This window comes from Dreissena polymorpha, chromosome 13 (genome assembly GCF_020536995.1).
Source record: "Dreissena polymorpha isolate Duluth1 chromosome 13, UMN_Dpol_1.0, whole genome shotgun sequence".
Taxonomy (NCBI): Eukaryota; Metazoa; Mollusca; class Bivalvia; order Myida; family Dreissenidae; genus Dreissena; species Dreissena polymorpha.
The window spans coordinates 5,611,180-5,632,684 of NC_068367.1; the positions used below are offsets into that span (position 1 = coordinate 5,611,180).

A 21,505-nucleotide genomic window follows, 5' to 3' on the forward strand; every position below is an offset into this window, starting at 1 on the left:
TCACCTATGTCACACCATCAGGTAAGTTTGTTACTGACTGAGTCAGTCTTACCTACGTGACACCATCAAGTAAGTTTGTTACTGACTGAGTCAGTTTCACCTACATCACACCATCATGTACGTGTATCACTGACGAGTCCGTCTCACCTTCATCACACCATCATGTAAGTTTGTTACTGACTCAGTCAGTCTCACCTACCTCACATCATCATGTAAGTGTATCACTGACTGAGTCAGTCTCACCTACATCACACCATCGTGTAAGTTTGTTACTGACTGAGTCAGTCTCACCTATGTCACACCATCATGTAAGTTTTTTACTGACTGAGTCAGTCTCACCTATGTCACACCATCATGTAAGTTTGTTACTGACTGAGTCAGTCTCACCTACGTGACACCATCAAGTAAGTTTGTTACTGACTGAGTCAGTTTCACCTACATCACACCATCATGTACGTGTATCACTGACTGAGTCCGTCTCACCTTCATCACACCATCATGTAAGTTTGTAACTGACTGAGTCAGTCTCACCTACGTCACACCATCATGTAAGTGTATCACTGACTGAGTCAGTCTCACCTACGTCACAGCATCATGTAAGTGTATCACTGACTGAGTCAGTCTCACCTAAATAACAGCATCATGTAAGTGTATCACTGACTGAGTCAGTCTCACCTACGTCACACCATCATGTAAGTGTATCACTGACTGAGTCAATCTCACCTATGTCACACCATCATGTAAGTTTGTTCCTGACTGAGTCAGTCTCACCTTCGTCACACCATCATGAAAGTTTGTTACTGACTGAGTCAGTCTCACCTTTGTCACACCATCATGTAAGTTTGTTACTGACTGAGTCAGTCTCACCTACGTCATACCATCATGTAAGTTTTTTACTGACTGAGTCAGTCTCACCTACGTCACACCATAATGAAAGTGTATCACTGACTGAGTCAGTCTCACCTACGTCACACCATCATGTAAGTGTATCACTGACTGAGTCAGTCTCACCTACGTCACACCATCTTTTACGTTTGTTACTGACTGAGTCAGTCTCACCTATGTCACACTATCATCTAAGAGTATCACTGACTGAGTCAGTCTCACCTATGTCACACCATCATGTAAGTTTGTTACTAACTGAGTCAGTCTCAGCTACATCACACCATCATGTTAGTGTTTTAGGCTAGATTGCACTACACAAAGCGGGAGTTTGGGGGCAGTAGATCCTGATACTATGGAAATATGTAGGATAAAAAGGATTATAAGGGGGTGCGTTAGGTGTTATGTGTAAGATGTTGCGGGTCATGGTTAGGGTACGCTTTTCCGTTCTGTTTTACGTACTGGTAAAGTGCAATTGCCCCGTGTTTTATACGTGGAAGCTCATAGTGGGTATCTATTAATGATAAATGTGATGATGAATCTTAATGCATGTGAGAAAAGTGTTGTCCTGCATTAGCAGTCTGTGCATGTTAATCAGTGGCAACACTTTCCACATAGGCAAGATTTTTGTAAAGAAGAGACTTTTTTTAAACACAACATTCCATAAAAGTAGAAAGTGTCGTCCCTGATTAGCCTGTGCAGACTTTGTGTGATGATGAATAATATTGATATTCTTTCCATGTCTATTTCACAGACCAAGACTACGTCCAGTTCAAGTGTTCCAAAGTCCTCATCAAGCATGACCCTGCCTGTGTCAACTCCCTCCAGCCACTACCAGTTTGACGAGCCTGTTCAGATACATAGCACACAACTTACAGAATCCTTGCAGGTGCTCCTTCCTGCTTCGCAGTTGGCAGACGTGGAGACAAGGATAGAACTGCTGGGAAAGTATGACTGAGCTTACGTTTTCACAAATTTGCAGAAATTATTTATAGGCATTTATTTGGGATAGATTGTTAAAACTCCGTAATACATTGAAATGTTAAAAAAAAAACTTGTTAATGTTATTCATAAGCTGGGAAATTAAAACATTCTCAATTTGAAACAGGCCATTCATTTCAATAAACTTGCTAAATTTACAGATTTATTTATTTGAGGGGGCTGTAGAATTTTACACCTGCCTTCGATTTCCAAAAACGTGAGAATGTTCACATACTTTAAATTTCAGGCAACTTTAGAATGTGCACATGCTTTCAATTTCAGGCAACTTGAGAATTTACACATGCCTTTAATTTCAGGCAACTTGAGAATTTACACATGCCTTTAATTTAGGCAACTTGAGAATTTACACATGCCTTCAATTTCAGGCAACTTTAGAATGTGCACATGCTTTCATTTTCAGGCAACTTGAGAATTTACACATGCCTTTAATTTCAGGCAACTTGAGAACTTACACATGCCTTTAATTTCAGGCAACTTGAGAATTTACACATGCCTTCAATTCAGGCAACTTGAGAATGTACACATGCCTTCAATTTCAGGCAACTTGAGAATTTATACATGCTTTCAATTCAGGCAACTTGAGAATTTACACATGCCTTTAATTTCAGGCAACTTGAGAATTTACACATGCCTTCAATTTCAGGCAACTTGAGAATTTACACATGCCTTCAATTTCAGGCAACTTCAGAATTTACACATGCCTTCAATTTCAGGCAACTTGAGAATTTACACATGCCTTTAATTTCAGGCAACTTGAGAATTTACACATGCCTTTAATTTCAGGCAACTTGAGAATTTACACATGCCTTCAATTCAGGCAACTTGAGAATTTACACATGCCTTCAATTTCAGGCAACTTGAGAATTTACACATGCCTTCAATTTCAGGCAACTTCAGAATTTACACATGCCTTCAATTTCAGGCAACTTGAGAATTTACACATGCCTTCAATTTCAGGCAACTTGCAAGATTAGAGCTTAAGTTGAGTTCGGATATCACAATGATTTTGTCGCTTCTACAACAACAACAGCAGCTAAGTGCCTCGTCGGGTGGGGCCCAACACGCGGCACATCCCTCTGGTGCTGTCTCTAGGTCACACCCTGTGCATCAAACTGTGCCTGAACATATAACGGAAGCGTCGGAAGGGTTTTGTCTGCTACATGGTCTCCATGGTGATAGCAATGAAGAAAATGTACCCCGTCGTAAGCCCCAAGTGTTGGGAAGGGGCCAGGAGAGGCAACTGGGTCGGAGCTTCTCTCTGGACCAGACCCAAGGTCAGATACGTGGAGGTCACAGGGAGCCTGCTACCCAGAGATTTAGTCTGCCGCTAGTAAATGTAAGTAGAGATCAGAGCCTGTTTTCACCAAACCATTTGTTAGACTTGTCTAAGAATTTAAACTGAAATGTGGTATAAACCACCTCTATCTACAGCACAATTAATTAAGAACATTTATCTGGACTGCACATGCAACACTTTACCCTTTCCAACTTAGAGGCAAAGTGAAAATTGCTATATGCAAACAGCATTAAACCAGAACAGCGCACAAGTAACTCGCAGTCTGTTCAGGTTTTAAGCTGCAAGTGGCTCATCAGTATCTAAGGGTTTAAAAATGAAGCCTTTAAAACTTTAATCTTGTAAGAAAGGTCTTGAATTCGATGCAACTTTCTTAGGGACTACAAATGCGTAAAAATACGTATCTATGTGGAAAAGAGCACATGCATTAAGCCCAATTTTCCCAGAACTCGGCTGATATCATATCACTTTATGCATTCTGTGTACAGGTGGTGGACGTAGAGAGTCGGGAGGTTGCAGACAATCTTTGGCAGCTGCAGTCTGATACCAAATCTTCCTGTGGTTGTATCCGTAGTCATGGTAACGGCCAATCAGAATCAACCTTCCCTCCAGATAGCCAATCACTTTCAATCTTCCCAACAACCAGCCAATCAGAACCCTTCTCTAGAACTTCAGATTCGAATTCTCAGTCTGTTATTCAATCAGAGAATAGACTGTCTTCAATTATCAGTTCACCCAATATAGAGGAGGATACACAGATGACTTCACTGTCAGAGGATCAAACCTGTGATGAACTTCAGTCCAGTCAACATTGTGATCATTTGTCTGATGATTTTGAGGAGGAGAAGGGAGAGGAAGACTGTGGGGAGAGATACCTTGGCATGCAAGCATCTTGTGACACTAATCAAGCTTCTAGGGACATGGATCTTTATCAAGCGTCTGGGGGACATGAGCAGCAAAGAAGTGCTTCTTGTGATGCAGATCAGTTTGAATATGATTCAGGGGATGAGTTACTTGAAAATGAAATGCTGGACTTCCGTTTGATGCCTCATGATGGTTCATGTGACCTGGACAAACAATCAAACAGCATATCTGTAGAAACTGTGTGTACACCTAGTAAAAGCACAAAGAATACTGCAGTGTAACGTATTTCTTTAAATAAATTTGAGCTGCGCTCTGTGATAAACAGGTTTACTGCATGCGCGTAAAGTTGTGTCCCAGTTAAGCCTGTAAAGTCCATGCAGGCTAATCAGTGACGACACGTTCTGCTTATATGGTATTTTTCTTTTAAGGGAAGTCTCTTCTTAGAGAAAATTCAGTTTAGGCGGAAAATGTCCCTTAAAAACGTGTCTGTATTGCACAGGCTGATCTGGGACAGCGCGTTATGTACATGCATTAAGCCCCAGTCTGTACTGCACAGGCTGATATGGGACAACGTGTTATGTACATGCATTAAGCCCCATTTTCGCAGAGCTAGGCTCATATGTCGTATGTTTTGTTATAGCATAAATATTTGCACTGTTTAATCAAATATTTGCAAAACAAAAACTGAAGTTGTTAAGTGTTCATATAGAATATGTATATAATACATGTGTATTATGCTGTGCAAATGTTTAATATGCCATTTATACTTGATTAAGCACAATTCAATGCACTAAATTAAATAGATAGAAAATGTAGATCAATCCAGTGATTTTATTTGGTTGCAGTGCTAGAGTGTTGAACATAGTTCCAGTATTAGACAAAATCACAATCATTGTAGCAATTGATCAACATTGTGTTATATAATTATAGGAAAATATGTTTTGTTGGATATATTGTTGTTATTAAATATTTGGCATGAATTATGAATTTATGACATTTTGCATATTTAAAATGGTTGTGGTTTTATAATTTGTAAATCATTATATTCTCCAATACACCAGGCACAACTGAAAAATGTTTCTATTTACACTATATTTTCACTATTAATAGGTACAAAGTTATCATATTAGTTTTATTATACACTTAAAATGATATTCAGTGCAGCTTTTTGATGTTCTTCTATTTATATTCTATTATTATTTCATAAAAAAGTGTAAAGATAACGTTAAGAATTTAGCCTTGCACCAAGAACTTGGCTTTATGCATGGGCTTAAAGTGTTAGCCTAGATAAGCCTGTGCAGTCCACACAGTTTAAACAGGGACGACATGTTAGCCTAGATAAGCCTGTGCAGTCCACACAGTTTAAACAGGGACGACATGTTAGCCTAGATAAGCCTGTGCAGTCCACACAGTTTAAACAGGGACGACATGTTAGCCTAGATAAGCCTGTGCAGTCCACACAGTTTAAACAGGGACGACATGTTACACTTAGACTGGAGACTTCCTTTAACCCAGATTGGAAATGGCTATGTGCAAACAGCATAAAACCAGAACAGCCTGCGAGTAACTCCCAGTCTGTTCAGGTTTTATGCTGTTTGCTGCTCATCAGTATTAAAGGTTTTGAGATGAAGACTTAAATACTTGAATCTGTTAAGAAAGGTCTTAAATTAAATATAATTTTCTATGGGACTACATGATGTGTGAAAATATGTCTCTAAGTGGAAAAGAGTTAAACGTTATATTCTATTTTATTATACCTCACTTTTATTCATAGAAATACTGACAGACCCAGTGGGGAAAAATTTACTGTCCTAAACATACTGTCGCCTGCTCCAAAAAATACCGTACCCCACTACCTTAGCAATCACTTGCAGAATAGTAAAAAATTATACGGTCTCATTTGCCCTTGCGCAGCACGCAGTTTTGCATTTCTGTTGAAAACAGATGACCAAATTCATGGTTCATTAAAATTGTTCATGTTTGAATAGTTTTTTCGGTATAATAAAATAAATATTACAAAAGTGAGTTCTAGTCATCTAGTGAGTTTTAAAATGGTTATGATTTGTCCAAAATTATGGCCACCAAGGGGCGGGGCATTTTGCCTTATATGGCTATCGTAAAACAATGTTAGTATTGTAGAAGTCACATTTTTTTGTCCAATCTTCAAGAAACTTGGTCATAACATTTGAACTAATGATATCTGGGCTGAGTTTGAAAAAAGTTCCAGCCTGCTAAAAATATGGCCACCAGGGGGTGGGGCATTTTTCCTTATATGGCTGTGGTAAAACTTTTTTAACTCTTTAAAAGTCAAATTTATGGTCAAATCCTTATGAAACTTAGTCAGAAGATTTGTTCTGAAGATTTCATTGAAAAACATGGCTGCCTGGAAGCTGGGCATTTCTCTCAATATGGGTATAGTTAATTCTTGTTAACTCTCTAGTTTATTTTTTGACCAAGTTCGAAAATGGTTTTAGAAACGTCTCAAAAGTTGCTGAGGGCAGTTCAGTTCCCTGAAGTCTCGGGTGAGCCACCGTGGGCCTCTGGCCTTCTTGTTTTTTTTAAACACAATATTGAATGGAACAAATATTTTAGACTTGCTATGGGAAAAGGGGGCTTGATGCATGTGTGTTAAGTATTGTCACAGATAACTCTGTGCTGTCCACACAGGCTAATCGGGAACAATACTTAAATATTGCATTTATGGGATTTCTCATAAAAAGGAATTCTGTTCTAAATGAAAATCTCTTTAGGACTGCACGGGACTGTACAGGCTAAACTGGGACAGCACTTAGCGCACATGCATTAAACACTGTTTTACCATACCAAGGCTCATTAAAAATCATGCCTTTTTTCCTATATAGCTAATTGCACAGGCTTATCTGAGACGACACTTTACGCACATGCATTAAGTCGAGTTTTCCCAGAACGAGGCTCAATTGAAAACCATCAATCTGATAGAAATGGAGTTGTGTTCTGTTCTGAGTTGTTTTCTCCCTTTATCATTTTTTTTTTCACAATGAAAACCTGGTTTTGTGACAATTTTGTCCCTTGTTTTTAATGTTCTGTTTGTTCCTTAGTAATTTTTATGCCTCTGATAGGGTGGCATATAGCATTTGAACTGTCTGTCAGTCCGTCTGTCTGAAAACTTTAACATTGGCCATAACTTTTGCAATATTGAAGATAGCAACTTGATATTTGACATGCATATGTATCTCATGGAGCTGCACATTTTGAGTGTTGAAAGGTCAAGGACATCCTTCAAGGTCAAAGGTAAAAAAAACAAATCCAAGGGAAGTAACAAGCTTTAAAGGGAGATAATTTCTATTGATCCTTTGGCAGGTACAGATCATTTTCACAAGGGAAGTAATATTTTTAAAGGGATATAATTTTTAAAAATCAAAGTGATGCAGTAGGGTGCATTGTAATTCTGACAAACACATCTCTTGTTTTTTAATGTTTTGATGAATATTTTTTTATTGTTTCTTGTTTTTTCTTATTTGTTGATAATTATATAATGTTTTGGTATTATGTTTGTTGATTTATTAGAAATTGTTTACCATACAAATTTAGTAATTACCTCATTACTTTTCAATTATACTGTGCTCATTAATACATTTATTTTATATGAGCCTTGTTCTGAGAAAACTGCGCTTAATGCACTTTCTGCCTTTATGACATTTTTCGTTTAAATGAAGTCTCTCCTTACCAAAAATTAAGTTTAATTTCCAACCCTAATATACTGATGAGCAGCAAACAGCATAAAACCTGAACAGACTGCGAGTTTATCGCTAGGTCAGTTTTGACTGTATAATATCACAGAAAAGTTCCTTGATTAACCATGAACCAAATGCCTCATGCTTCTTTTGATTGTTTAATCAAGATGGATAGTACAGTATCCATTTTCTGGCTATACAGAAAACTTTTTAAATCTTCTCACAGAGACCGCTATCAAGATTTCTAGAATCCTAATAAATGTCTTTGGTAAATTTAATTTAACTTTGTTTCAGTGCACTTGATTAAACTCATCGTGATCATAAAGTGGTCTTTTTAAATTGTTTCTTATTATCTGTATGTAAAAGACATTTTAGTTTTGTACAATGTACAAGTTGTAGTTTTTGTAGAACAGGGGTGAGCAACCGAGGGCCATGATGGTTCTTTTGATATAAATGGCTTTTAAATATAGGAAGAGATTCCAGGTATGTTCTCCACTGTATACCAACAACATACCTTATAGAAAGTCTTGATATTCTGGCATTGGGAAAACTGGGCTAAATACATGTAGATAGTGTCTTTCCTGATAAGCAACAGTTTACATATATGCAATAAACCCTGTTTTCCCAAGTGAGGCTCATATCTCTGTAGAACTGTAGAATGGCGTAGATGGGTTGCAATCATGGTGCAAGATACATCTAATGGAGTATTCAAGTATTGCAGTAATTACTGTCTTTTCCATCAAAGAGGATGGAGTGGTACGTTGGTTTGCTGTACTTGGTTTGTTGGTAGACTTGCTAGGTTTGGTTTGATGGTACACCTCTCTTACTTGCGTTTTAATTGATCATAACTATTCTCATGTATTGTTGTTATGATGATGTTAAATAGGAAGTCATGTGGAACACAATTATATTAAAGCAATTATATATGATTTTAGTATCAACCTTCTATTTTTAAAACTTATAAACCAATGCAATATCTGCAAGGAATTGTGTGTACTATATATAGGATCTGGCATGAGTTGTCTTATAATACCATATTTTATTAAACGAGTTCAGGAATTTTGTTAGTAAGCGAGCCTTTGACGAGCTTACTAATGAATTTCCTGGACAAGTTTAATAAAATATGGTATGATATGACAACCAGTTTCAGATTTTTGTATCACATGCTTTTAAACGAGCAAATTAAATAAATATTTATGCAAACATAATGATTAATCCCGAATGTTGTTTACATTTTGTGACGTCATTTGACGTTGCAATGTCATTCCAGCAAAATAACAAAATGCGATTGGTCAATAAACGAAAATTAAGCCAATGAAAACGCTTCAAAAGTATATTACACATGTTTAATATGAAAATATATGTAATGTTTATATTACATGGGAAACAGGGTATGGCATGTGATGAAATTGAATTCATTTACAACAACAACAAAGGTTTAAGCCAATTCCAACTGCTTAACTCGTATTTCATGTTTTTGTACATGAAGGAGTTTTATAATGTACAGGCGAAAATTATATCTTATTGTGTACCTCAAATGAAATTTATTATCTGGTAACATTTCTTCTGAGATTGTTATCTATTTGTTTTTTAATTCATCTACTAATGATTTGTTTTCAACAATTATTCCGGTATGATTTCTTTATTTTTAGACAGGTTGTATAAGCTTGCTTTAATGAAAACATTGTTCATGTATATACTACAGATCTTCTGCACTATTTCACATAATTTCTGTCAGATTAAAAGCATACGCTTGCACAAACATCATATATTTAAGTATTGTAATATTATCCAATGGTGTTAGTTGATAAGTTTATGCTTAATGAAATGTTACATTCCATTGTAACTTGTTATATTGTTAAACCAATGAAGAGCTTTATGTACAATATTTGTTTGATTTTTTAACTCACCTGTCATGAAGTGACACGGTGAGCTTATGTGATCGTGTGATGTCCGGCGTCCGTTGTGCGTGAGTCCGTCAACAATTTGTTTGTGTAGACAGTAGAGGTCACAGTTTTCATCCAGTCTTTATGAAATTTGGTCAGAATGTTTATCTTGATGAAATCTGGGTTGTGATTGTATTTGGTTCATCTGGGGTCAACAACTAGGTCAAATAATAGAAAAACTTTGTGTAGACAATAGAGGTCACAGTTTTCATCCAATCTTTATGACAGAATGTTTATATTGATGAAATCTGGGTTGGGATTGTATTTGGGTCATCTGGGGTTAACAACTAGGTCACTAGGTCAAATAATAGAAAAACCTTATGTAGACAATAGAGGCCACAGTTTTCATCAGATCTTTATAAAATTTGGTCAGAATGTTTATCTTGATGAAATTTGGGTTGCGATTGTATTTGGGTCATCTGGGGTCAAAAACTAGGTCACTAGGTCAAAGTTTAAAAAACTTGTGTAGACAATAAAGGTCACAGTTTTCATCCAATCTTTATTAAATTTGGTCAGAATGTTTATCTTGATGAAATCTGGGTTGGGATTGTATTTGGGTCATCTGAGGTCAAAAACTAGGTCACTAGGTCAAATAATAGAAAAAAACTTGTGTAGACAATAGAGGTCAAAGTTTTCACCATATTTTTATGAAATTTGGTCAGAATGTTTATCTTGATGAAATCTGGGTTGGGATGGTATTTGGGTCATCTGTGGTAAAAAACTAGTTCAAACAATAGAAAAACCTTGTGTAGACAATAGAGGTTACAGTTTTCATTCAATCTTTATGAAATTTGGTCAGAATGTTTATCTTGATAAAATCTGGGTTGAAATTGTATTTGGGTAATCTGGGGTAAAAAACTAGGTCACTAGTTCAAATAATATAAAAAAAACTTGTGTAGACAATAGAGGTCACAGTTTTCACCAGATCTTTATGAAATTTGGTCAGAATGTTTATCTTGACGAAATCTGGGTTGGGATTGTATTTGGGTCATCTGTGGTCAAAAGATAGGTCACTAGGTCAAATCATAGAAAAACCTTGTGTAGACAATAGAGGTCACAATTTCCATTAGATCTTTATGAAATTTTGTCAGAATGTTTGTCTTGATGAAATCTGGATTGGGAAAGTATTTGGGTCATCTGGGGTCAAAAACTAGGTCACTAGGTCAAATCATAGAAAAACCTTGTGTAGATAATAGAGGTCATAGTTTTCATCTGATCTTAATGAGTCAGGTGAGCAATTCAGGGCCATCATGCCCCTCTTGTTTATTATTTTGGAACATGCCAATTGAAATTTTCAAATTCTGTTTTAACTTGAAAATATCGATGGATACTTATGAACTGTTAGAATTGCAAAATATAATTTTTGTACATTGATTATAAAATACTTTCATTTTCTATAAGGAACCAGATATTAGGCAATAAAATGAAATAATGTATGCAGACATAATATTTATCAAATAAGTCCCATAATTCAGAAAGATACCAATTATGTTATATTATAAACAACAATTGTGTTCTTCGAAACATATATTCATATGTACGTTACCCATGACATTAAATTTCTACACAGACAAGCTGGTGTTCTTGTATTTTCTTTTTGCAGGACATCATTATTCATATGAATTGTCCATGTAAACAGAGAAGAGCATCACATTTTTGGTATATGGTTGTTTTAAGTGAAATTTTATTAAATGGTTCTTTTGTTGTTTATTTTTTAACATGAAAACACAATGATAATTATGATATTATTTGTTATGTTAAATAGTCTAATAAGGTTTACCTGAAAATAAAACATGGATTATCAATACTTTTATAATAATGCATACTATTCAAAATAGAAAGAAATGCATTTCACAAATCTTTAACAAATTCAGTCTACATAATCATTACATAAATAGCTTATTAGCAGCTTATTTCCATAAAAGAGTTTTATCATCAAATGGACATATTTAAAGCTTTTTGTAGGTAAGGTGTGAAAAACATGCTGATTTCACTTTAGTCTGACACCATGCGGAAAACATCAAACGCTGGATAACTGTTGTACAGAGAATAATAGAATAATGTTAGACTGGGAAATGTAAATCACAGGAATTTAAGTTTAATTTTATATGGTTCAATATTTTATAAGCTCAACACAGCACTTAAAATCTTGTAACAACTATATAACTCAAATTTAATCAAACTTTGTCAGATCGTTTATCTTGAGAATATTTAGGCCGAGTATAAATCTTGTTCACGATTGTCCGAAACCAGGTCACAGTGTCAAGGTTTGATGAGTGGTAATTAAAAATTGGGTATAAGATTTTAATTTTTTACACAAAACCAATATCCAACATTTTATTTTTCTACACAAAAAACAATATCCAACATTTATGAAGGCTACCGTAATAAACAACCATGTATATTAACAATGAAACATATTAACTAAATTATTAGTTCAATGATACATTCAAAGTTTACAAGTATATTAAATCAACAAAGACTAGTAAAACACAATAAACAAGAGATGTGTTTGTCAGAAACAAATTGCCCCCTACTGCACCGCTTTGATTGATTTATTTTCGTTTTTGAAAAATTGTTTAAAAAATATTACTTTCCTTGTAAAAATGATCTGTATCTGCCAAATGTTAAATATAAATTATCTCCCTTTAAAGCTTGTTACTTCCCTTGGATTTGTTTTTTGACATTTGACCTTGAAGGATGACCTTGACCTTTTACCACTCAAAATGTGCAACTCCATGCGATACACATGCATGCCAAAAATCTAGTTGCTATCTTCACTATTGCACAAGTTATGTCCAATGTTAAAGTTTTCGGACGGACTGACAGACAGTTCACATGCTATATGCCACACTACCGGGGGAATAAAAATCAAACTGAAATGAGCATCGCTGGCAACAGCCTGCATTGACATGATCCATATTACAAATATCCTAGTTGTTTTGCAAGGTAAATAATTTTAAATATGTTTAGAATTAGGCCATCTATAATTATTTGTTATTTTCAATCTTAATTTGATGAAGTAACTGGTTATTAATTATCATTCATTGAACTTTTAAGTATCTCAGCATAAAAAAAACTGACAATAAATACATTATACAAACAAAGATTTAATTCATGTAAGGCAAACAAGTAAAAATATAAATGTTTCCCTGTTTAGAACCATGCAAAATAGGGCAGGGTAGATATGTAATTTTTTTTTTTCAATTTGTAATTGAAGATTCTCTCAAAATGAACCAAGTGTGTGTAAAATTGAATGATTCAACATTATGTACACGAGCTTAAGGCTGGATAGAAAATTGACTAGGTTGTCAAATACACCAATATACAATTATGGCATGTAAGAATGGATATATAATATTAATATACTTTTCAAGAATGAACTAGAAATATGACTATAATAATTCTTACCAATACTAAGGGATTTTATACACAGGAATAGGGAGGGGGGGGGGGGTAAAATAAAGAAAGGATTAAAATAGGCCTATTAGAGTTCAGACAGCATTGAAGCCTCGTACACATCAATGTGCGAGCCAGATTTGTAGTCATTCCTGTCTAGACATCATACACATTAATGTGCAAGCCAGATTTGCAGTTATTCTTGTCTAAACATCGTACACATCAATGTGCCAGCCAGATGTGTAGTCATTTCCGTCTAAACATCATACACATCAATGTGCGAGCCAGATTTGTAGTCATTCCTGTCTAGTACAATGACCAGTTTGTCTGCAGATTCCTCACAACTCAGCAGCTTGCCTTGCTCGTATGCATCTGTAAAGAAGGGGAAGGGAAGTGAGAGGAAGAAGATATTTGAGTCGTCTTCTGGGAAAACTGGGCTTAACTCATGTTTGTAAAGTGTCATCCAAGTCTGCACAGGCTAATCAGGCACAACACTTTCTGTGTTGATGGTTATTTTCTTTTAAGGGAAGTCATTTCTTAGCGAAAATCCAGTTTGACAGAAAGAATTGTTCCTGATTAGCCTGTGTGGACTGCAAAGGCATCATTAACGAAAACATATAGAAAAACGCGACACACGAGTACATAAAAACTATTACTAAGTATGTACGAAATGAAGAGGTGATAATCCAAAATGACATCTAGGAGTAGAGAGCAATTTGGACATGTCAAGTTCTTCAAAGAGGTATGTCAAAAAATTGTGTACAGACTCCCATTTAGGATTTAAGACTGTTTTGCATTTCTTACTTTGGTTATATTTTGAATTTTTTGTAGAATTATATTATTGGTGACTTTGTGTTTAAATTGGTAATATCACTAATAAAGAAATTTAACTTTAATAAATTGAATTGTCATTAGAATTACGTTACATAGCCAGCCATCATATACTTGGATCCAAATAGAGTGAAAGAAATGTGGTATCATTTACTAGTAGTTTAAAAACTATTTCTCAATCTCAAAATGTTATTTAGCCAATTGTAACTTTAAATTCCGTTCGCTTTTTTTCGGCGAAGCGGTCTAACCCAGCTTTTCATCTGAGTTGACCTTTGTAAGCGACAAACCAATCTAAATATAAAATTTCCCACCGGTTCGCCTGAAACTTTTCGCAGTAGAAAACGTGCAATCTACAGTTTTCAATTTACCATTAATATGTTATTCAATCGACTTTCTATTTTTGGGAAGTTTAGGGTATGAAAAGGGATACTATAGTTCATTTATCAACGATGTTAACTGCTTGTTCAGCATGTAACAATGTTATCTCTAATGATAAGGCTTGAGCGATAGAGCAGTTTCACACTCAACGATGCCAATGATTATCGAGGAATTACACTTTTCAGCACACCAGGAAAATTATTTACCAAAATATTAAATAATAGATTATCTGTTTGGGCAGAAAATTACCATGTATATATAGAAGCACAGGCGGGATTCAGGTCCCAAATGAGCACAGTTGATAATATTTTTGTTTTACATGGACTAATATCTAACATTTTAAATCATGGTAAACAGTTGTATTGTGCCTTTATAGATTTTACTAAGGCATTTGACTACGTCGTAAGGGATCATTTATGGTATAAACTGATAAAGTTAAGTATTCGTGGTCCTATTCTTGATATCATGAGGTCGATGTATAATGCGATTAAGTCCAAAAGTCATGCATTGTAACGAAATAAGTGATAGTTACGAATGCATGCTTGGAGTGAGACAAGGTGAATGTTTGTCCCCATTTTTAGTTTCAATGTATTTAAATGACTTAGAGTCAGAATTTTACATTAAAGGAATAGAAGGTATTCATGTTAATACTTTTAAAATGTTCCTTTTACTTTATGCTGATGATATGATTATTTTCGGTAACACAGCAGAAAAATTACAAAAAGGATTAGATTTACTTCAAGATTATTGTCAGCGCTGGAAACTTATTGTTAACACTGAACAAACAAAACTCATGATTTTCAGAAAAGGTGGGCGACAAACCTCTACACATTTGTACTATAACGGTCAACGGGTTGCTTTTGAAAATAAGTTTAATTTTCTCGGTATCGTTTTTACACCTAGAGGTTCCTTTTCGGAAGCACAAACTACGCTTTCAGGACAAGCATTAAAAGCTATTTTCAAACATGAATAAATATTTACATAAATTTACTGACCTGTCTGTGAGTAACAGATTAAATCTTTTTAGCTCACCTGATTGCTCAGGTGAGCTTTTGTGACCGGTCTTTGTCTGTCGTATGTCCGTCCGTCCGTCCGTTAACATTTGCTCGTAAACACTCTAGAGGCCACATTTCTTGTTCCATCTTCATGAAACTTGGTCAGAAGCTTTGTCCCAATGAAATCTCGGCCGAGTTCGAAACTGGGTTGTGCCGGGGCCGGGTCAAAAACTAGGTCACTAGGTAAAAAAACAACCTTGAAAACACTGTAGAAGTCACATTTTATGCCCAATCTTCATGTAACTTTGTCAAAATGTTTGTCTTAATGATCTCTTGGTTGAGTTAAAACGTGGTTCCGATCCGTTGAAAAACATGGCCGCCAGTGGGCGGGGCAGTTTTTTTATTTAGCTATAGAGAAACCTTGTAAACACTCTAGAAGTCACATTTTTTGCCCAATCATCCTGAAAGTTGGTCAAAACATTGGTTCAATTGATGTCTCGGACGAGTTCGAAAATGGTCGAGATCGGTGGAAAAACATGGCCGCCAGTGGGCGGGGCATTTTTCTCTATATGTATATAGTGGCAGTTTTCCCTTTTTGGCTATAGAGAACCCTTGTAAACACTCTAGAAGTCACAATTTTTGCCCAATCATCATGAAAGTTAGTCAAAACTTTGGTTTTATTGATAGCTCGGACGAGTTTGAAAATGGTCGGGATCGGTGAAAAAACATGGCCGCCAGTGGGCGGGGCATTTTTCTCTATATGTGTATACTGAAACCATGTGAACACAGTAGAAGTCACCTTTTTGGCCCAATTTTCATGAAAATTGCTCAGAACATTTGTTTCCTTGATACGAGAGTCGAGTTAAAAAATGGTTCCGGTCAGTTGAATAACATGGCTGCTGGGAGTGGGGCAGTTTTCTCATTATGCCCCCCCCCCCTCTTTCGAAGAGGGGTATATTGTTTTGCTCATGTCGGTCCGTCCGTCCAACAGATGATTTCCGGATGATAACTCAAGAGCGCTTATACCAAGGGTCATGAAACTTCATAGGTACATTGATCATGACTCGCAGATGACCCATATTGATTTTCAGGTCACTAGGTCAAAGGTCAAGGTCACGGTGACCCAAAGCAGTTTTCTAATTGTGTATTGATGGATTTAAACGTTCGTCTTTGTACGATAGCGACATTTAACATGTATTATACTAAAATGTTAACGGAAACAGACCGAGTTATCTTCATTTTTTTGGAGTTGATAGTGAGAAAAACTACATAAATGAGCCAAATTAAGATTCGTTGACCTTGGCCTTTTAGTAAATTAAGTATTTGGATTAACAACCACAAATCATAGTTTCAAGAATAAGTGTTATCTTATACTTATTTCGTGAATTATCATACTGAATACACATATTGATGTCGAGGCATTATTTTAATAATGTTGAACATTAAGTTATTGGTTTCATGGAGTATTACACATTTTGGTATACATCGTACAATATGTTTTATTCATGTTGGTGACTTCTTAATTGAGTTGATCCTTTATACATTGTGTATATCTAAAAAAAACTGCATCTTATTTATTATAGATTGTGTTTATGTTTTGTAAAGAATTGGTATGTACGTTGAAAAATAAATTTAATATTACAAATAACATTATCTATCAAATCTACGTCAGGTGATAATGTCATTGTGTTACGATTGTTAATTGATTCATCCTGCATTGGCGCCACCTCCTTTCATTAGCACCATCTACTAAGCATTGGCTCCATCTCTTTTGGAAAAATGCAAAATAATCTACTACGTCGGCAAAAAGCAATATTTTTGTGCAAGCAGCATCTAATGTATGGTGTACACAATCGCTTGATGCCGTTAGCGATTTAATTGGGTGGACATTTCTCGTCACACAGGAAAAACTCATCGAAATGCTTCTTAAAACTCCACCATGCCACAACTTATAAAGGTTCTCACGTTTTTAAATGGGTTGAGAATGTACGTGTCGGTACATTTTTGGACGAATCAATCTTCGCTGAATCGCACTACATTGCCCGATTTTTAAAAATAATGCGATCTATGTTGAAAAAAACATGTAAAATTTAACCACCCTGTAAAATTGACCATGACATTTCAAAACATCCGGGCCTGAGCGCTACCTCGGAAGTTGTATTGGCGCGCGTGATTAACGGCCGTGGATTAGGGTATGTCGTAGTGTGTTTTCAACAATTGCATAATAAGTACAAGGTTTGATTAATTTAATTATAAATATTCCACCATATAGACGAATTTATTAAGCATGAGCGCGATGATTCACGATACTATTAATAATAGAATCAAATAACAATGTCCGACCAACCACAAAAACAGGTATGTTTGAAGAATGCGCGTATAAATATTTCAAACAAGGCTCAACTCTTCTGCGTACCTATTGCGTTATGTCGTATGGCGTCATCGGCACACTCCCTACAACGGGCCTGCATGTCAGTGTCCAGTAGGCCCGGGCCCCAGTTGAGGACCCGAACTGCTTCTTTCTCAGTAGCAACCACTTGGAAGAACATGTACCTGGCAGCCTTGCCTGAAAATCACAAATATTATGATATGACTTCAGGTTGTTTTTTTCTTGATTTTGGGAAAGGCCTGGCCTTCCTTTTTGGAAAAAATATCGACACAACTAAAACAGGGGAAGACATTTCCCAAAATTTGGTTGAATTTTGAGAAAATTACATCATTTTAACAAAATTCTCTTACGGGGAAGACTCCTATCTCTTGGGGGAAGGGGCCTATATAAGGCGCTTTCTTAAGAAGGAAAACACATTCTGGGAAAAATTGGCTTAATGTATGCAAGTAAAGTGTCATCCCAGGTAAGGCTGTGCAGTTGTTTTTCGGCTCATTCATATTTGAAAAAGGTATATGTTTTTAATCAATGTTACTTTAAAATTCCTATTGAAGGTGTTTTGTGTGTGTAGATTTCAACATTTAGTTCTCATCCAGGTCTATAATGAACCCTAGTAAATGTAATATTGAAAACACTTATTCTCTAGTATGAAGCATTTATTAGCAAAACAACAACAGCAACACTTCTTTCCCAACTTTCAATTTTAGTTAAGACGCCCCTATTTTACCTAATCCAAAGAGACCCGGCCCCATTCCCAAAATGTCAAACAAAAACACTGGATAAAATAAAGTATTCGTAAGACTTGTTTATGAAATCATACTGTACTAAATTATTAAGTGAATGGTCACTCATAATGTTTATAAATGACCATTCACTAAATAATTTAGTACAGTACATTTGATAAGCACACCCCAAATCAAAGTAGCTATTTTAGTGTACAATTATCATGCAGACTACTCTTTGTTCGTTATGCATGTCATTGAGAGCTAAATAATCTCTGTTAAACTTTAATTTGTTGGGAATTTATGCAGGGCATATTCACACTCCTATAGTCCAGGGCCCTTCCAGTGGTGAAGTGCTAAATTCCTTACAATGGTGGAATTTATTAACATTTTTTAATAACTTTAAATAATGAATGTAAAATTTATTTATTTTATATTAATTTAACACTTGTTTTCGTATATTTAATTAAAATTTAAACCTTTTTTACAAAGGAGATAGTCCAAAATGTGGACCAAAATAAATCCTCTTATAAGAATGAAATTCCAATTAAAAGTAAATCAAATTAAAAAAAATTCCTCTTTTACTGTTTAAATGTAATTTTTCTTGATATCAAAATATATATCAATAATACCAAGAGTACCTGCACAGTAAATAGACCAAGATGATAACGGCTTGATAGCAGCTCGGGACGACACATTAATGATGACCATAGACTCCGTGCCAGCACAGCATTCCATGAATGCAGTATTCACAAGAATGGCACCTGTCACATTGACCTTCATGGCATGATCAAGTATCTCTGCATCTTTAATCTGCAACGTGAACTTCGTGACATCGCCTATAACGCCTGCATTGTGAATGATAATACACTGCTCAAAATCTGATGGGCTGATGTTACTTTTATTTATTATAGTTCTTAAATTTTCAGTTGAACATTCCTTCAACACACTTTGGTCAAATTTGTGAAAATGTACACGAACATTTGGACTTTGGTAGTGTATCTTTTCTGTTACACCTTTAAGCTTTTCTGCGTTTCGAGCTAAAAGCAACAGCGCTGAATTTGCCGGTAAAAGTGAAGCAAATTTCTCTGCCAGGCTGGCCCCATAGCCTTGGCTGGCCCCAGTCACGATGCAAAATGTTTTCTTCGAGAAGAATGTGCCACTCATTCTGGGATCTAATCTGAAAGCTTGTTCTTCGTTGTTCTAAAATGAAGTAAGAAAAGAAGAATAACTTATGAATCTCGTTTACATAATTGATCACAAAAGCATAGGATTTTATTCCTTTGCAAGTTAATATTCTGTTTCTCTGAAGCATATTAAACCATTGAGTAATTAAACTGTAATCAAATCAATTTTAAATTAACCTTTTTATGTCCCCCACCACCATTGTTTTTGCCCTGTCTAATGGTTGGTTGGTTTGTGTGTTTGTTTGCTCCAACTTTAACATTTTGCCATAACTTTTGCAATATTGAAGAAAGCAACTTCATATTTGGCATGCATGTGTATCTCATGGAGCTGCACATTTTGAGTGGTGAAATGTCAATCTCAAGGTCATCCTTCAAGGTCAAAGGTCGAATATATAGCTTCAAAGCGGCGCAGTAGGGGACATAGTGTTTCTGACAAACACATATCTTGTTCTTTTTATGTTCAATAAAAATACTAAGAAAGTTATTCATTAAAGTGTGATAGGGGACGTTATCGATGGGAACTTATTCTCAACGAGTTTGTTAACATTAAGAAAGAGACTCTCGTGATGGCGTTTCACGCATGCTATCCCGAGTACTGTGAAACCATTTATTTTCGTCGGCACAAAATTTCGCCCTTTTCATAAAAATGACTATTTCGTCCGCTCTTAAATTCGTCCATTTCTGGTTTTGAAAAAAAAAACAACGTCCGATTTGTTTGTAATACATGTAATACGCGGTTGCGATAAAATCGTGCTGGGGAAAGAGAGGTGACACTTGGTAGTCACTTGCAGGAGGTGGGCCTTATTTGGCATATACCAATTAACAAGTCTGTTATTTTAGGTGATAGTAACTGTCCCTTATTATTTTATGTCATTGACACTTTCTTTGTTATGATTAGCGGATAAGTGGGACTGAATAATCGTTAACGAGTGTTTTAAACAACGAAGCCAATTGCCAATATATTGCGCAGAATATATTTCAGTCAGGTGTTGGTCACACATCGTCATATTTTAATTGCGTTTAATAGTATTGTCTTTAATCCGGATTCGCCGCGTGTAGGCTGTATAATCTGCAACACCCCTGAAAAACACTATACACACAATGGGTAATAAGTTGTTAACAATTAGCGCTAATCAACACTATTATACCTAAACGAAGTCGACGCATTCGATACAGCCTTATTGCATTCGCGTTTTACAAGAAATGTCAGTTGTCAGTACACTGTATAATGAACAACCCTTTGTGTCAAAACCGGATTTAACTTGAGTGTGAATAGTCGACTGTTTCATGTTCTTTGTATCATTACCATCTGTGTATCTGTATTATAAGTATACCAGTCAACAAACAAGGTGCGCGCTTCCGCATATGGGTATTCGGAGGTTCAAAAAATTGATCTACGGTTTAGCGTTTATGCCGTCGAACGCATTAAGCAATATAACTCGTTTTTGTTCACTATTTCTTTATTTGCAAAAAATACTAGTGGCTTATAACTTACCTATAACAAATAAGACTGAATTACTTTGTTTCAAATATGGGACATGATTGTTCGTTAGGATCTTGAATTCGTCCATCGGTCGAAGGACGGAAAGGCGAAAATTAATGTCGGACGAATAATAATGGTTTCACAGTATTTTGTTTTACTACCAATACTATGATTGAAAATAAACACACATACAAAAGAAACAGAAACAACTTGTTTAAATGCATTTCAAAAACTTGCTTCCACTAAAATAATCCAAATGTATCCATATTCAGTGTGTGTTCGACACTAACGGGAGTCCGTAGGTCCGAGACTCCAGGAAATGAGACTCGGACTCCTTGTTTTTGTGTCAAAGATGTCCGTTGGACTCCTTCAAAATCATCTTTGAATTATAAAAAATCCATTTGTTTTGTAAAATCAGAATAT

General features: G+C 35.6%; 2 protein-coding genes across 2 annotated transcripts in view; one reads left to right on the plus strand and one right to left on the minus strand.

Moving 5' to 3' along the window:
- LOC127855424 (potassium voltage-gated channel subfamily H member 2-like) overlaps positions 1–11,275 on the plus strand; it is a 132,198-nt gene extending 120,923 nt beyond the window's left edge. Inside the window, exons 16-18 of the mRNA XM_052390968.1 lie at positions 1,637–1,830; positions 2,842–3,220; positions 3,667–11,275. Coding sequence (XP_052246928.1) covers positions 1,637–1,830; positions 2,842–3,220; positions 3,667–4,323 — 1,230 coding nt within the window. The 3' untranslated portion in view covers positions 4,324–11,275. The remainder of the gene's footprint in view (positions 1–1,636; positions 1,831–2,841; positions 3,221–3,666) is intronic.
- Positions 11,276–13,356: 2,081 nt separating this feature from the next.
- Positions 13,357–19,579, minus strand: LOC127855892 (sepiapterin reductase-like). The gene is made up of 4 exons (XM_052391784.1): positions 19,429–19,579; positions 19,054–19,260; positions 17,721–17,870; positions 13,357–13,472 (listed from the first exon to the last, which is right to left on the minus strand). Exons 1-4 carry the CDS (start codon positions 19,577–19,579, stop codon positions 13,357–13,359), a joined length of 624 nt encoding a protein of 207 aa, XP_052247744.1.
- Positions 19,580–21,505: the final 1,926 nt, after the last annotated feature.

Bases quoted from the DNA above. Each gene is read 5' to 3' on its own strand.
- LOC127855892 (XM_052391784.1), bottom strand. From the start codon at position 19,579: ATGAGTGGCACATTCTTCTCGAAGAAAACATTTTGCATCGTGACTGGG. The intron at 19,261-19,428 runs GTGTAACAGAAA...TTCACAATGCAG, and splicing joins AAACGCAGAAAAGCTTAAAG to GCGTTATAGGCGATGTCACG. The intron at 17,871-19,053 runs GTACTCTTGGTA...TGTGATTTTCAG, and splicing joins TTGGTCTATTTACTGTGCAG to GCAAGGCTGCCAGGTACATG.